The following is an 18,422-nucleotide window of genomic DNA, read 5'->3' on the forward strand; positions in this document are numbered from 1 at the left end:
GTGAGTGTGTGGTTCCCTGCTATGGACAGGTGCCCTATTAAGGGTGTGTTCCTGCCTTGTGCCAAATTATTCCGGGTAGGCTCTATGACCCTGAACTGGATAAACACTTACATACAATGAATAAATAAATGAATAATTAAAGGTTGTGTAAGTGCATAGTAGAAAGCATACCACAAGTTTGGAAAAATCTTTTGCCCCTAAGATGTTTTAAACAGCTAAAACATGTGGGTGGTAATGAATGCTGTTGTTGGGTACATTTACACTCCTTGTACAGTACTGCTGCTTGCTGCTAATGACTGTTACTCCAGGATGAAGAGCGCTAATGTCAACTGTGTCTGGGCCTGTTTAGCTCGGGGCTGGAGGGCTGTCTGCTGACTCCTGCATCAGCTGGAGCCTCACTGGGTGGAATATTTGCCAAAGGGAAATAATGTTTGTCATCTTGTTCTTTTCAGCCGAGTCTCTGTCAGCCTAATTATTTTACTTCACCCTAGTAATGGCGACCATTAACAACCATTTGTCCTAGGTTGATTTGACAACATGAATGAAATGTACTTTAATGGCCCTTTTTTGTGAGTTCATCCAACACTTTTGCCTCTTTTGATAAATGACTTAAACTCATAGGTAGGCAAAGTATCCTGAGATTTCCCCAAAGAATTAAAAAAATGAAAGATAGTACGGTCCATGCTCAGCATGACACAGCACATTTTATCTGATGTAATTTGGGTTTATATAAACAGAAGCTAAACAGAAGAGACAGAGGCACATGTTGACAATTTGCAGGATGAAAATACATAATGTCTTCTATGTACAGTTCGTTTTTTGTTTATTATTTTGTTTGATAGCAACTTTTTTCAGTTCCAAATACACAATCAGGGATCAGCCAAATAATTATTTTGTTAAAAATGTTTTTTAACTGCTTGGCAAAGTATGCTGGGTAAATTTGATGTGGCATAATTATGCAAGAATTATTATGCTAAATATTTAGTTACGTCTTTTGATTGAGCAATTTGTGATTTCAAATGATTTGGTTTGTCATTTACTAATTTAAAATGACTACAGGGGAGTTCTCATTATTTCAAATTTGAAAAAAAATGCACCCATCTATGTACATTAATCAACATGACGTTCCTGACTCCACGTTCTTGTGGGTTCTGGAAATCTTTGTAAATCTGTTTAAATTGCTCTCATTTTCTCAGTTATGTTATGTCACAACTGTATTGAGGTAATACAAAATATAAATAATTGAGTATATGTTTTATATTTTTCCAGACACTTGATTTATGTAAATCAGTAAGCATAAGCATAGACAGGTAAACTGGGCCCAAATGTTAAATAAGGTGATCTCCTTTGTTTAAAGGAACAAGGGCTTTTAATTATGTTGGCACTTGGGCTAATTTATTGTTTTTCTGGCACAACAATTAAAGTAATTAACAGGTTACTCTCTTTGTCTAATCAGTAGTGACAGTTAGAGATGAGCCATTAAATGTTTAATCAATAACATGATGCATTGTATCGCAACTGGCTTTTCTGAACATCTTGTGGATATTTTCAGTACATATATTAACTTATTGGAATTAATAATAAGTCTGCTTTGTTTTCTTATCCTGAAATTGTGACATAGTCAGCAAACTTTAGCTCTCTTGGCTAAATATGCAATAGATCTGGAAAGCCCTCAGAAACAACAGATGGGAAACAAACCCACATACAAAAACATTCACCCAGACCCAAACATATGTACGCATACTTGCATTCTGAATAAGGCAGAAATCTTTCTTTTTTCTTTTTTAAATAAATCTGACCTTTTCTCCTTTTTAGTGCCTTTTCTAAGCACAACAGTGTGTGACGTGCTGTGTAGGAGTCTGAATCACAATTTCTTCTCTGCATATATCTGTATCTATGCAGTGACCATGCTTACAGTAGTTAAGTGAGAACAGACATACCCTCCATTTCATCATATCAACATGCAGTGACATGTGATGGCTTTCAATTACTTAATGTTTGCTGAAACAGTCATGCATGAAGTGGTGTGACTGTCCTGTGTTTGCTTTCACTGTTTTTTCGAAGATGTCTGTGTATGCTCAGTGCTTCTCCTTGGACTTATTACTGTGTGCAGTAATAAGAGGGTGTGTGTATATGAAGTTTTGCCTGGTTGTACATCTCCTTTGCTCATTCTTTGATCATTTTTCTCTCTCTCTCTCTCATTAATTTATAGCCTCATGTGATGGCACACAGTCACCTCACCCTTAAGGCACTGTCCCCCCCAAAAATCAGAGAGAAATTACAAAAATTATTAAATAAAAACTAGTTCACACCACATGAAGGCATGCTTTTGTATTATGCTCAGAAATTGATGTTTGTTTTAAGTTCAACACTCTTTAACAACAATTTAGGAATGTCCCATTTTGGACATGGCCTTCACCTTCATTAGGGCGCTGTCTCTCAAATAAGAAAAGGCGTATTTAGGCCTTTTGGCTAGCAGGCAACTAACTATCCTTAATGACTACCTTTTAAGTTTGGTCCACACTATGAGATTTTAAATACCCTAACCAATGTTGAAAACACGAGACACCACACACAAAATTACATTTTTTACAGATTTCCATGTGCTTGATTCATATTAGTCCTCAACATACCCATACTACACAATATACCTTGAATGAAACCTCACACACTATCAGATTGATCATGCCCAACAGACAGCTACAGTCCTCAAATCTTTGTGGGAGTTTCTCACAAACTGATACAACGCAAGAGCAGGCGTGAGTTTCTGACAGACTGGATGTAAACAAACAAAGTGGATGACATTGAAACTATAACCCTAGCTCTTTTACCGGTCTTTCAGGCATGATGTTACATTTTTGCACCTGAGTCTGTGTTCACTCCACAATAAAGGGTTTCGATTTGGCGATATTGGACATGTCTCATATTTACGATTCACAACTGGGCCAACTCCGACTGCACACGGAGAAAATTGGAGGAGGAAAGTTTTTGGATTATGGACTCTCCCCCCCACTACAGGATAATGTGGAAACTGTACAAAAACCCTACAATCCGGAGACATTTTGCAATTGTCAGGGCGAGCAAATTGGCTTCAAAATTGGCCCCTTTGTGATGTAGTGGGCTTTACTAATCTGTTTAATATCTGAAATATGTCATCTGAACATGCTAACAAGTCTCTCTTGAACTAGAGATCTCTCTCTAACCCTCAGTGTACTCCTTGATATTTTAGTCTAACCGTTACCAGATTTTTTTTTGTTTGTGTTTGTGTTGTGTGGTTTTTCCTGATGTGATTCACTCTTTCCCTACTCTTTGACTACCTTGCTTTTGGGTATTAGTGTGCACAGCACACAGCGTAATGACCCAATTTCTCCATTAACTCAGCTTTAATGACAGCTGGAGTCTAAAGGCTTTATAAATAGAAGAATGGTCAATAAGATTGGGCTTCTGGCCTTGTACCAGGGGCTTAATCTCAAAAGCTTTCAACACAAGTGAAATCAAAGGCCATAATTTGAGTTTTTCAGACATTGAGTGCAGTGCTCTATTCATCTCAGTCTTGGCAGTATGACTGTGCTCTATCATGTAGTTCATGATAATATTCTTTTAAAATTTTTTAAAAACAATCTTTAAAAATCCATATTGTGATAATAATGGTGTTTGGACTTAAAATAATATGGCGTACATTCGTTTTGTGGGTCATTTAAACACAGCAATAAGTAAGTTTTTTAGGGCCATATTGCCCACCCCTAGTTGGCAGCTTCCTAAAATCAAGCTGTGGCTGTAGAGGAGGCAGATCTACCTCACTGCAGGGCTCCCTCACTAAAGCAGCCTAATGGAACCAGCTGACCAGAGACCAGTGTGCCCAAAGCTGATTTCCTCCCTTACTTTCAAGAGAAAGAATACACTGATCAAATGTATTTGACCACAACTTGTGGAAGTGTAAGGAGCACCAGACTTCTTCCCTATGGTGCACAGGCAAAGAGGATTAGGATCTGAACTTGAGGTCAGTGGTTTAAGGTGGGATTAGCAGACTTCTTATTAGGATATTCCTCTAGTTTATGTTTTAACGCTTTCTTTCGTGACTAGTTTTTTAGGTAAAGAGACCTGCCCATGTGAAGTGGGTAATGTTAGAATGAATCTCTGAGGGAAAGACCTTCTTAATCCAGTAGTTTGGCCAAAAGTCAAATGTACTCAGGTTTATGGTGTAGATGCCATATTGGGGACCGATTTGTTTGGTTTCAGAGCACAGCACTTTTTTTTTGTTTTACAACTGTTTTTGTTTTGTTTTAGTGTGTCAGAGACTACAGAGACAAGCCACATTTTCTTTTGTCTCATTTTTTTCCCCCCTGTTTACAAGCAAATATTCTGATCCTGCTGCCCCTGCACTTTGAGAGACAGATTCTCGAAGGATAATAGTTTTATTATGGTTCTATACTTAAACTATTTCTCTGGTTTGGCTTAAAGTTTATTGAAGTGGTTCTCTCTTTCTGAATGTGTGAGTGATCTGTGAGGGACGTTTCTAAGTTGCAATGAATCCTTTGCCCAATCCCAAATGTCTCCCTACACCCTCCATAGGACAGTCGGTCATAAAATAATGGTTTGTGCACTCACATAATGCGTTGTATGTGGAAAATAATTTTAGGGAACTGTAAGGTTCAAGACTCCCTATTGATTTAATGTCTAATTACTGTCTATATTATTATCTTTATTATGTCATGTGCACTTTGTAGGGAGTTTGGCGTTGCTTTGGGATGCGGCCCGAGCTCCTCCACTGACTGACAGACAAACAGCTCGGTTTACAGACGTGGGGTGGAAAATTGGGTGAAGGATCCATAATTGTATTTCTCTCATTTTAACATCTAAATAAGGACTACAAGTGTTGACAGAAACAATAAAAATAATTTAAATATCTTAGTATTAATTTGAGTAATGTGTATATCCCCATGGCAGCTAATTTGTACTATGACACCAGCTGCAACACATGGATTTTATTAAAGGTGCTGTATAGGATTCTGGAGAACAAATGTTGATATTTGAACCCAGTAACTGGGCAAATGTAGTGCTCCTACAGGAGCTCCATTTTGTGCTGTTTCTCAGTCTGAGCTACTTTGTTTGTTTCCAGTTTCCAGTTTCCAGGGCAGGGCACAGACACCAGACTTTTTTTCCAGTGTGTAAACAGACCAGAGAGCTGCTAAACCACGAGGAAACATTCAATGAATTTTTACAGAAAATGTGTATTAAAATCTTTTACAGCTCCATTTTAAGCCATGTTTGTCAGCTTTTCCAGCATGTGCTGCATATCAGATTAGCAAAAAATTGCAATTTACAGGCAGTGTATTTTTTTTAGAGAAAGAGTAATGTCTTTTGTATCAAACAGTGAGAGACCTCTACTGTAAAGTATAACTGTGACAGCTTGTTATGCATTCATGATCAACCAATGAATACATTTTCAGCTTTCGCACAACAAAACACTACATATTCTCGATCACAGTATTAGAAGACTAAATGAGGCAGTGATAAATAGTTCACTCTTAATTAAACCTACCAGGAGTACTCAAAAATTAGTGTATTCAGAAAAGAAGCAATGTGATTATTATGATTATTTTTAAAAAGTATTTATTTATGTATTTTAAACTAGAGTCAATTCGGTATTGAAACATGTTTTCCTTGGGTGCTATTGAAAGCATAATATCTGAGCTAAGGGAGGGTGTCACTTATTTCTCATAAACATGTTTTAGCTTCTAAAATTTGTGCCTACTGGTAATGTTTTTCAAAACATTGTCAAGCAGAAGACCATAGCATATAGACCAAATTGACATAAAGCTGTTAATTAATCCACAGAAAAAATATCATCTTACTAACATAACTTGTTTGAAATTTGAAAGCATTACAGATTAATTTTGGCAGATATAACAATAGTGTTATATACATTCTATACTGGTAGAATATCTCTAAATCTATACCTAAAAATATAATTGATCAATATATTTTACTTTTAACGTTGCCCATCACTCCTTTCCTCTCCATGTGTGTGCACGAGCGGTCAGGGTTAATAGGACTTGTTTGTTTGCTGCGTGGTTAGAATGGTGACCTCGTGGTTTAATCCTCGGAGGGTTGGTCTGTAACAGCACAAAGCCTGTTTCTTTCACCTCTGGTTTGAATCCCTCCTCAGCTGACTGCGTGTGTGAGTGAGAGCAAGGATGAGGTAGAGTGTACAAGTATGCTGGGTCACACTCATTCCTGAGTGACGCACACAGACGTGTGCTTTTTGTACACATTTAGTACAGATTTACACATACTGATAGCGTTTTGTATAAGCTCGAGAAAATGTAATGAATCTAGTAATGCTCAGCTTTTGGAGTGCTGCTGGTAATTGGGCCGGGGGAACTAAATTAGCCCAGGCTCTGACCTACAACCAGGCAAGATCTTTGAAGCTTGGTTAGAGTGTGTATGTGTGCACACACACATGTTTTTTTTTTTTTTAAATGTACTGGTAGTCAGCTGAGCTCTGATGGAAGGGATATGTCGGTTTGTGATGTGAGGCAGTGGTGTGTGACGACCAGTCTAGACCCTAGTGAATTTACCTTCATCGTTCACTGAGCCTGACCTGCAGCCATGGCTTTCTGTAATATGGCTTTCTAGAATTAATGAACTTCCATAACCCTGTAACTGTGTTGTTATATATAGATGATTGCCATTCACCAATATTTTGGCACTGAATTGAGAGTAGGGGAGCTCATAATATCCTTTGTTAATCATTTTCTGATCACGTTGTATTAGTACTTTATATGGCTGAAGTCTAGAGTACACAAAAAAAATCATAGCAGTTTTAATTATGCTGTGAAAATCTCAGTCAAGTAACAATACAGAGTTTTTAAATTGTAAATGGAAATAGATATGACTGATTAAAAAAGCTTTTTTTCATCAGATCGTGTAAAATGCCTTTGTGTTTTTGGCTGTTTTATAAGATCAGAATCAAAAACCATAATAATGTGTTTTCCATATTGTAATGTCTTTAAAGTAAAAACATAGTGTGAGGAAAGCTGCACCTTCTAATAACTCACACTTAATGTGACCATGGACATGAATTAACACGGTAAAAATACGTCTAGAGTCTGGATACTTCACATGTACAAACATAAATTCATTCAAGGACTAATTAAGCAATGCTTTTCCTTACATGAACAAACACCACTTCTGGATTTCCTCATTGAGGAAATAACTTGATCTTAGTAGGTTTCTGATTTGTTCAGGTTTGGCCAGTACTCAGACTCTTAAAGCTATCCTTTCCCAGGGGACTTCCAGAGGCAGTGTCAGTGGAGTGAGACAAATGGATTGGGTTTCGGAAGCCCTCCCCCTCTGAGAGGATGTCGCCGATTTTATTGAACCTGCTTCTCTGAGCTCCCAGTGTGGGTCCTGGCCTGCTTTGAACATAAGCTGTTTTTTTTTTCTGAAGAGAGAAAATACACACACCCTGTTCACCCCTAGCCATCACTGTGTTGCTTTCTATAGTTTTGATTTTTGAGCAGCTCTCTATCTAAGCTCTGCATAAAAACATGTCTTCAACAGTTACCATCATATCAATAGTTATCATCATAATGCATTTGGATTAAACTGGAAACCGATAAGGCTTTATTCCTGAATTAACATATTTTGAAAGTGGTATTTTAGGGGAATGCTTCTTTTTTTGTCATTTACTCTTATGCTAAGAAATGCCTGGATCAGACTACGCGATATTTTTGTCTTTCACGACATTAACTATGTCAGATTAATGCCTTGGTCGGGAGACTGGCAACACTACGCGTTTTGACACGGACCATTCTTGGCTCACGTCATTGCATGAGTTCAGAGTTTCTCGGGGAGGCAGGTTAAGAAACTGTCTATCTTGGCTACAGAAGCGCTGTGTGCTGCTGGTGGTTTTGTGTTTCAAAAAAGAAGAAAACACGATTGTGGACCACTTTCTGTGTGTTTTGAGGAGGAGAGAGTAGACTGTCCTGCAAAGAGAACTTGAGGTAATGTGTTAGCATGGCAAGAGCATTTCCTCAGTTTCGTTTTTCCACCGGAGAGCTGCAGCATCAACCTCCCACTTTCTCTTCTCTGTGTTTACATATGCGCACCAGACAGCACTCTGTCCTCTTACTGGTCATCATCAAGGAACATGCAGTAGGATATATCAGAACATACTAGACATTTCGTCGTGGTGTCATGGGTCGTCCAAAACGCCACATCGCTGATCTTTAATTATGTCACACTACACGACTATTACTTGCCCCTGGCGCTCTAATATGGTTATAACACTGGATATTTGTTGGATACAAAATTGTGCCAAAATCGGGCTAAATTTGTATAGGCATAAAGAGCTGCTGTTAAAGTTAGAAGAAAAAAATGAATAGGGAAAAAGAATAAAAATATATATTATTATTATTATATATTTTAAAAGCTTGTGTTTAATTTTGGGCTCATTCAAATGAAATACAGAAATATGTTATATCATCAGACAGGAGTTCTGTGCCATTGGGTTATGTAAGGAGGGGAAGGTGCTGACGGAAGACCAATTCAGCAGTGGCTTAATTCCAATAGAATGCTTTTTCACTCCTTCTCCCCTCAGATGCCTGAAGGAACATGGAGGATTCTATGGAGAGGAGTGTAAATTGGCCATGGGACTGAAAGGGATCTATCCCCTCCGTGACATTTTTCAGGCTTCTGTTAGACTTTCTTTTGGGGGTGTGTGTGATGCAGTGACTCATTCATGTAGTGTTTGTCTGAGGGGATGAGTGTCCAATTCACTGTAGTGGTCTGGATTCAGCCCAGGCTGTTACATAAAGCTATCCCTCTCCCCCAGCAATCACAGTGTGTCCCAGCGCAAAGAGCTTATCTGAGAGTAGATCCTGATCCAGCACCTCACAGTCAGAATCTCTTTCCCCGGACTAGCAGAGCATTGCCTAGCCTCAGCCTCCCTCACTCAGCCAGAAATAAACAGTGCAGGAGAAACAGACATCTCATGTTCGGCTCACACCCCAAAGACCCAAACTGAAGCTGTGGGGAGGGAGATGAGTAAGCATCACTTAATATTGATGGTGTAGTGAATGTGGTTAAAGGCCAGATTTGTATTTATATTCAAGTGGGTTAGCTACTGCCAACTGAAGATCCAAAAAAAGTGTAAAATATTTTTACATTTTAAGCCAAATTATTATTATATTCTTTTGTTCATGAATCTGAATTCTAACATTTATTGGGCTCCATATTTGTCAAACCAGCTCCAATCAATCTCTACTGTAGCATCACCCTGTTTATAGTACTACATATTCATGGGTAATGTACATAACATATGTTCCTTACAGAGAGTTAAGTACTTGTTATTGGCTGATACACAGACTTCAGTTATTAGTTCCAAAAATGTTGAAGCAGGGGAATCCCTAATTCATCTGCAACCGTAGCAGTATTTTGGTGTTTTTATATTATTATTTATTTGCATGCTATATTTCTATTATATTTGCAATTAAGGATGGGTGGTATCCACATTTTTCATACCGTAATACCGTCTCAAAATAATAGGGCGTGGTCTATAGGGCTGCCACTGAGCTTTTGTGCATATCTTTAAGCACAAAGTCGAGTGAATTTAGCTAATCACAGCTCAATAGTGCACACCAACACACGTGTTGATGATTAAAAACCTGTTTCTGGGAAAGCAAATTCCAGCAACAGGTGCTGAAGGAACAGAAGAGTTCGAAATAAGACGGTGTACACCGTTTAGGAGCACAGCTGGCGCTAACGGGCACTTGTGGTTTAGCACATTGCAGCAGATTTTTCAGCGAATTGAGCCTCAAAACACACATATTTAGACGATACAGCCATATACCTGTGAGCAAAAAGTTGAGTAAAGGATTTTCTGAGAATTGAAAATCCTCCACCTGTTTTCAGACCGTGACATCAGCAGTCATTGCGCTTGCAGAGTGACACACCACACACACATCATAAATAATGTACACATTTTAAAATATCGTGGTATACAGTATTATCGCTATACCGCCCAACCCTATGTGCAACTTTGTATCAACCTCATGCATAATAGACTCATGTTGTTGGGCCAGTCACAATTGCATTCCTCTGTTAACAACCAATTGGCCAACATGTGCATAAGGACACTGGCACGCTAACTTAATAGTGGAAGCAGAGCAGTGTGGTAGCATCATTGTTTGTGTGTGTGCATGTCTGGAACAGTATATCATGGCCTCATATTTACACATAGTCTTTGGGTTTAGTTGAATGCTTGTAATTAAGTGTCTCTCATTCCTCAAAAGGGTGGGTATCTACATCTTGTGTAAATTTTTATCACTTTGGCCTAGAAAAAACTAGACTTGTATACCTAGGCGTGAGATTGGACAAGATATTTGCTTTGCCAGCTCTTAATTAATAAGTATGTTGTGTGTTATTATTATTGAATGTGTATGTACTTAATTTTTCAAATAAAGTGCTTAAGGTATTTCTGTGTGAGTTTACTATATGTCAGAAGAATGGTTGAAAATGCGAGGGGAATGTTAGTGCTTAGCTTTGAGATCATTATTCAGTCCCATGACCAGGCCAATACAAAAGAATAACTGGAAATGAATAACTGGAAATCCAACCTCTTCTAGATGTCAGAAGATTACGTAAAAAAAGGAAAAAGAAGAAAAATCTATTTGAGTGGCTCATCTCCATATGATGCAGAGGGGTGGTGGAAAAGCAGAGTTTGCCTCGCAGCAATGATGTCATGTGAACAGCTCAGAGAAGCCTTCTGTGTATGTGCATTGTATTGTTTAGTGTGAGAGACTGGGCTAGGTCAGAGGAAAACAACTGCCTTGAACTGTCCATCTGGAAGCTGGTATGAATAAGGCTTTAGTAGCTGTACTATTAGGGAAGACAGTTGTTACATGCTGCTGCTGATGGAGATATAAATAATAGGCGTTTTTAAGATTTACACTTCCCATAACTTAATTGGATTCATGAGAGTAGATTCACTATTTGCTATTCTCTCTCTCTCATAGAACAAATGTTTTTCACAGCTTGCTAATAGCTGGGTGACAGGAAAATGCCATGAGTGAGTTGTTGATTTGTGCTAATTGTTTGCAATCCTTGATGTTCATCATAATATAACCCAGCACTGTTACTTCCTCAGTGATCAGATTGACCCTTTGTTTTGTTGCTGGTGACTCTTCATCATGAAAGTAAATCAGGCTTGAACTGTATCCGTTACTCCACAAACAAACCTGTTGGAATTTTCTGTAAAGTAAGAAGAATCTCTGACTTGTTGGTTCCATGAATGTTTATTTGTCTGACAATGTACAAAGAAAAAAAAATCCATTGTTTTGGCTGAACAACTTTTTGTCCTAACTTGTCAGTTCAGTTATACCTGGTCAGGGTTTCTTTCTCGACCGCACGCTTACTCTAGCACTCTTTCTTTCCCTGCTCTCATTCCTCCTAAGTCACAAGCCCTTAAATGAGGTTGTAATGTGTAATTGGAGAGAAAAGTCCTGTTTTCTCCAGCTCTTTTTGCATGTCCTGTGGGACAGAATGTTCTTTCTCAGCAGTTGCCTGCACTTCATTTAGTTTGCATAGATTCTCTAGTGGGCAGCACTTATCTCAATCTAGCACCTCTGCAAATAAGCCGAACTGCTAGAGAAGCACTTCCTTGTCTTTCTTACTAATTTATGTGGAAATTTATGTTAACCATATTTCCTGAACAACAAACATTTTATTTGATTAAGGAATTATTACACTTAATCATCATTTATTTTTCTTTAGACGCATATTTTTGCGACATTGCACCTACAATTATAAAATAGGATTAAGCATTTTGTCATTCTGAATCCAAATAACGTACAGGTATGGTTTAAAACTAAACATTGCCTGGAGTAATTTGTTGAATGTTTGTTGGACAGGTGTTGTGAGATTATTAAACCAGTTACGAGGAAATCAGGAAAGCAGTCCAAGTTGGCTGACTCCTGGTTGTGAGGCTGCTGTGAGCCAAAGCTGCTCATGTGGTCTTTTGTTATTGTGGTGCTCAAGATAGGTGCTTTTGTTGCGTAGCTGTGGGAAAATGGGCCTCTGGCTTGCTGTGGAAGCTTTTCTCTTCTTTGGCACAAGCAAAGGCCAGTCTTTGTTTCTGAGTTGCACTCCCTGAGTGAGATGAGGGATTTATCAAGTTTTCTATTGGTTGAAGACAAGGATTAAAGGAACACTTTATTCTTCAAGTTATTCAAACAGGTTGAAAAAAGAGTAACCTACTTCAAATAAGTTCTCCATAAGTAGTAATGGAGCAAAAAAACAACAGTGGGCACAGTTGTTGGCAATTTACAACATGGATGTGCACAGGTTAGGCCAAGCTTAAAGAGCCTAAACTTGATATTCACAATCACTATTTATTATGTTTCTTTACAGGAAGACTGAGAATATTTACAGGCCAAGAATTCAGTTTTAACTGACTTTGTTTGCCTTCTATCTCCAATCCTCTAAAAATTTGTTAATAGCTGAGTTCAACTCCCTAAATATGCATTTCTAAACTCTTTTACTGGAATTTCATTATTATTTGGGACACACAAGCCTAGTATGTGTCAGATTAGATGCGAACAGATTAGACTGAAAACAGTATTACTGTAAATATTTCAATGCTGTTTAAATTTCCAGTTAACTAATTGAGCATAAAAACTTTTGTTTCTTCTCAGCAAATAGAAGATGAAAAACTAAAGACTGCGTGTCCGCCAAGAACTTCTACAAAGATTTGAAAAAAGAGAAATTATTGAGGGCAGAAATGCACTTGCTTTTATTTGTTTGTTTGTTTGTTTGTTTGTATAGATAAATAATTTGTGTACATGTGCATAGTGCATGAGTTTATAGTAGCTGTCACTTGTTCAGCTGTTGTACTATACAGTGGTCTGTTACACTGAAGAGGATTAGATTACATAACAGTAAGATGCTTATAATATTTATTTTTATCATGAATGAGATTAACTTGTGGAACTCAAGTGATGTCCACGTTCAGTGATGTCCAAGATACAAGATCAAAATTTATTCCACTTTTGTTGTACCTGGTAAAAAGTCTCCCCTTTTCTTTTTATTCTCCCTCTCAGATAGTGTCCAGCAGGCCTACGCCCTGGTGCCTGGCCTCTCCTGTTTGACTACTCCCTTTAAAAACAGAAATAGCACAGGCTTTTGTCTCATTGCAGTGATATAATGTACTTCAGGCCTGGGTTGTGCTCTAAGCAATTCATTTTTAAAGATAATATCTCATGCACCTTTCTGATTACTGGTTGGAACACATACGTAATCAATGTTTGCCTTTGGTCTGAAATTAAAGCTGGCAGTATTCCTGAAAAACTGGCTTGCTTTGGAACTCTGAGGATATTTATGTACTGTATTATAATCAAAATGTAGGCACATGGTAGTATGTGTGAATGCTTATTCATTCATTCATTCATTCATTCATTCATTTTCTGTAACCGCTTTATTCTGCTTAGGTCAGAGGTGGGTCCAGAGCCAACCCGGAATTATAGGGTGCAAGGCAGGAACACCCTGGAAGGGGCACCAGTCCATCACAGGGCATGACACACTCACACATTTACTCCTATGGACAGTATGAATAGTCAGTTTACCTACCAGCTTTTTTTGAACATGGTGGGGGGGTTGGGGGGGGCAGAGCACCTGGAGGAACCCCACGCAGACTCAGGGAGAAGACACCTCACAGAAAACCTCCTCACAGGAGATGTTTTAAACTGTGAAACAATTTTAGTCAAGAGTATTAGCAAAAATGTATCCAGATCTGTAAAGATGCAAGCAGTGTGTGCACAACTGAATGCTTGTGTTTGAATGGGTACATCTCCAATCAGTGCAAATTGCAAGTGATTACTCATATTAAATCCATAGAATGATGTATTTCTGAGTGTCCCCTTTTTTATGCACTTGAAGGATATAAAGATGATTTTAAAAAATCTAGGTTTGGCATAATAATAATAATAATAATAATAGTATGCTGTCAAGCCCGTGAGAAAGAAAACAGGTGATAAATAGACAAATGTTGATTAAGAATTCCAGTTCAGTGTCTGATCTGTTGCTCTAGCCAGAGGGATCTTGGCTAAATAATCTTCAGGGTGTGTGTGTGTGAGAGAGAGAGAGAGAGTGAATGAGATGAGATCAGTTCCACACTGTAAATAGCTGTATGGTCTGAGCTCATGATTTAAGTGAGTTAGTACAAGGAATCTCTAGGCTACTTTTTGGCTCATAATGATAAAAGAGTAACAGAGGGCATCTTTATGTCCAGAGTATCAGTCAGGCACATGAGGCACTGATAGGCAAGAAGGCAGATTTCCAACTGGAAATGCCAGTGGAGCTTGTGTCTCATCAGGTCAGCAGAGACATAATTTAACTAGACTGATGGGCAAACTGAGCCAACTCCTGTAGATTAACTGTTCCTTTTGACACTGAAATGTAAAGACACCCATCTGTTTGACAACCTAGTGTCAGGAATAGTGTCTGATAAGGAGTCAACTTTGAAGAAAAATCCTTATAATCAGTGCTATTTTGAGTGTGTGTGTGTGTGTGTTTGTGTGTGTGGGGTTTTCTCTGTTGCCTCAAGGGGTATTAGCCTAATTTGTAGAAACGTATCTTTGTAAAAATACATTGCATAGCTGCATCAGAATAAATGTGGTCATGCATTTGCTCAAACATTAGATATTTTATCAGTTATAATCATTATAGTAATAAGAACATTTTAACCCATTAAAACCCATTTATAATGTTTTGATTGGGAAATTGGAAACGTGATTTTTAATGATGTATTAAGAGATTTAATTCCTGTAGTAGACCCATTTCTGATATGTATATGTGTGTCTGTATTTGCTGTAGGTGATAGAGTCTCTGGGTATCATGATCTATAAAGCTCTGGACTATGGGCTGAAGGAGAACGAGGAGAGGGAGCTTAGCCCCCCTCTGGAGCAGCTTATTGACCTCATGACCAACATGGCTGACACAGAGACAGATACCTGCCCTGATGAGGGCTATGAAGCCACAGAGGAAGAAGATGAGGGTGAGGAAGATGAGGGAGAAGAGCTACCAGAGGTGTCCAGTATACATGGCTATAATGAAATTATGACGGTAAGGAAAATATTACATCAAGTAAAACATCTAATTGGTACAATTGTCTTTACTTCATTAGAATCCATTGATGTTTATGAAGTGTTGTAACATTGGTATCTATAAAGCCACTGTACGCATTATTTAGCAACTCTTTGAAGCACATTTTTGATGATGTTATCATGCAGTTTGCACAATGCAGTTGATTTATAGCTATATAATTAACCTTACAATTCACTACATTAGCCTTGTAACTCCAGTGGGATATTAAATATTGTTTAAGAGATAACAGAAGATGTTGTCCAAGCTGGCAGTAGTGTAAAATCTGCTGCAGCCGTGAAGTTAGGTCATGTTGCATTGACATTGCAATTTTTGTTTTTGTGCAGATCCCTACGACATTGTTCTGATTTTAATTCTTAGAAGCTTTTGTGTTCTCACCAGTGCATGCGAATGCAGTCTTCAAAAGAGGGCTCTTTCAGCTCCTATTCATTAAATGTGCTCTTTGTAGCTCTCTCCATCGCAGATTATTTACTGAGACCAATTTTTACACATTTAGTTATTTCAGAACCATCACCAGCAGCTGTGGACTTCAGGTGTTTACTGTCTAAACGGACAGAGAGATGGGAAAAAAGGCTGCCTTGTGTTATGCTCATAAGCTAAAAGTACAGAGTTTCCTCTGTATGTACATGTGAGCTGAGCTGCTCTGGAATGGAATTAGTGACTAATAAATGGTGTAACGGTCAATCTGAGTTAGAACAGCTGCAGTAAGGAGGTTCAGAATAAGGACTGGTTAGATAACTGTCTGTGCATAAATGATTTTATTCCTGCCTTCTGTGACATGAGGCTGGTTAGGAGAAATTGAATGATACAGAGTTATTTTTTACTTGAAATTGTTTGGCTGGGAGCATCTGGGGTGAACAGAAAGGGGGAAAAATATCAACCCATTAGCAGGTGTGCAGCTCTGTAACGAAGAATTATTCGGAATGATGCAAAAGAAAATATTGACTGCAGCTTCCTGAGCTTTTGTCTTCCAAGAGAGTATTTGACCTCACATCTCTTGTCAAGCATACAGGCTCAGAATGAGTATTATGCCAATAACACACTGTCAAAATACTTGCAAACGTTTTCATGATGCAAGCAGTTTTTTTAGTTATCATGATTCAGCAGGGGCGGCACGGTGGCGCAGCAGGTAGTGTCGCAGTCACACAGCTCCAGGGGCCTGGAGGTTGTGGGTTCGATTCCAGTGTCCAGTGGACACAGACTGTCTGTGAGGAGTTGGTGTGTTCTCCCCGTGTCCGCGTGGGTTTCCTCCGGGTGCTCCGGTTTCCTCCCACAGTCCAAAAACACACGTTGGTAGGTGGATTGGCAACTCAAAAGTGAGTGAATGTGTGTGTGTCTGTGTTGCCCTGTGAAGGACTGGCGCCCCCTCCAGGGTGTATTCCTGCCTTGTGCCCAATGATTCCAGGTAGGCTCTGGACCCACCCCGACCCTGAATTGGATAAGCGGTTACAGATAATGAATGAATGAATGATTCAGCAGGTTTTTTGCTGGGGTACAATATACAATAGTTATAATTATAAAATATTAATGAGTGTGACAGCATGAGGAAAGAAACTGAGTGTCTGGTGGTTTTTGTGTACAGTGTTCTGTAACGCTTGCCAGAGGGAAGGAGCTGGAATAAATTGTGTCCAGGGTGGGAGGAGTCTGTGATGATTTTCTCTGCTCATTTCCTGGTTCTTGAAGTGTACAAGTCCTGGTGGTTGGGCAGAGGAGCACCAATGATTTTTTTTTCAGCAGTTCTGATTGTTCTCTGCAGTCTGTTCCTGTCTGGTTTTGTAGCTGCTCCAAACCAGATTGTGATGGAAGTTCACAAAACAGGGTGAATGATCACAGAGTAGAACTGCCTCAACAGTTCCTGTTGCAGACCATAGTCCCTCAGTTGGTGCAGAAAGTGTGTCTTCAACCTCCTGAGAGTTGGTAGTTCCCAGGAACTTATAGGTCTCCACAGTCATCACAGGGCTGTCGGTTATAATGAGGGGAAGCAGAAGTAAGGGGTGTCTCCTTAAGTCCACTGTCATCTCCACTGTCTTCTGCACCAGCACAACACAGTGGACTGTTATAGTGGGTTTCTTGGGGACTGGAATGATGGTGGATTGCTTTAAGCAGGAGGGGACTTCACACAGTTCTAGGGATTTGTTGAAGATCTGTGTGAAGACCGGAGCCAACTGGTCAGCATAGGCTTTAAGGCAGGAAGGGGAGACACCGTCTGGGCCTGGTGCCTTTCTGATGTTCTGTCTTTTGAAGAGCAGGCTCATTTCCTCTGTGGGTACTGACAGTACACCAGTAGTGGTTGTTTTCATGTTCTCTGGTGTAATACTTGTAGTTTCATGTTCTGTGCCATTCTAAATATTTTTAAGACACCTACAGTTCTGAGTTGTAAAAGTACTAAGAATTGAATTTATCACTATAAATAAATAAATAAATCAATAAATACTAATTATGGTATGGAATTATAAGTATTACCCACATAATGAACACACACACACGCACTTGTGAACCTTCTTTAGGTATTCCTTGTTGTGCTTTTGGAATATTTTCTGGCAGAAGAACAGGTTTTAAAGGTCTCAAATGCTTTCTGTTTTTGCTATTTGGAATATTTCGTTGGTAAAATACTTAAGTTCACAGATGAGCCCTCAGCTGTGTCATACATTCCTGGAAAGGGCAGGACACAGCAAGGTGTGGTGAAAATGCCAGTGAGCCGGTTGGAGGTGTTGGTAGAGAGTTGAAATTAACATCAAGGCTCCATCATGTTCTGTGTTGTCATGCTGTTATGGTTATAAAGCCTTAGTCAAATATTTGTTTAGATCTGTCTTTTTTTTGAGGATTTGTGTTTTAATAGAACTTGTTAGAACAAGACTTCTACCTCAGGCATAGTCAAGATTAATGTTTAAATTTTGTTTAGAAGTCAGTTGTTTAGAAGTTTAGTACTAAAGTAAAATGATTTTGCTGCCAGGAAAACAGTAGTTTATAACCTTCATCCACGACAAATGTGGCCTAGGCCTATGATTCAGCTCCCTCGGTAATCTGTATTTAACACACGTTTTTGTCGGGTAGCTCAGTGGCCTGGCAAAGAACAGTCAGTTCCTATAAATTAATCTTCATTGTTGTCATGTGCCTTTCTGAGGTGTTTATGAACATCACATAGTGTGGGCGGGTCTATTTAGAGACGAGTATTGTCAACAGCAGTTTGTTTGCCATAGCTACAATACTCTAAAATAGGCCTAATATGATGTAACACCTACAATTTCCACACTGCTATG

General features: G+C 38.9%; 1 protein-coding gene across 4 annotated transcripts in view; it reads left to right on the plus strand.

Annotated features, from left to right (window-relative positions):
* Nucleotides 1–18,422, plus strand: part of spire1a (spire-type actin nucleation factor 1a) — a 43,715-nt gene that overhangs the window by 6,030 nt on the left and 19,263 nt on the right. For all 4 annotated transcript variants that reach the window (XM_066674270.1, XM_066674271.1, XM_066674272.1 and 1 more), the window contains exon 3: nucleotides 14,875–15,123. In XM_066674270.1, coding sequence (XP_066530367.1) covers nucleotides 14,875–15,123 — 249 coding nt within the window. The remainder of the gene's footprint in view (nucleotides 1–14,874; nucleotides 15,124–18,422) is intronic.

Source organism: Hoplias malabaricus, chromosome 6 (genome assembly GCF_029633855.1).
Source record: "Hoplias malabaricus isolate fHopMal1 chromosome 6, fHopMal1.hap1, whole genome shotgun sequence".
NCBI lineage: Eukaryota > Metazoa > Chordata > Actinopteri > Characiformes > Erythrinidae > Hoplias > Hoplias malabaricus.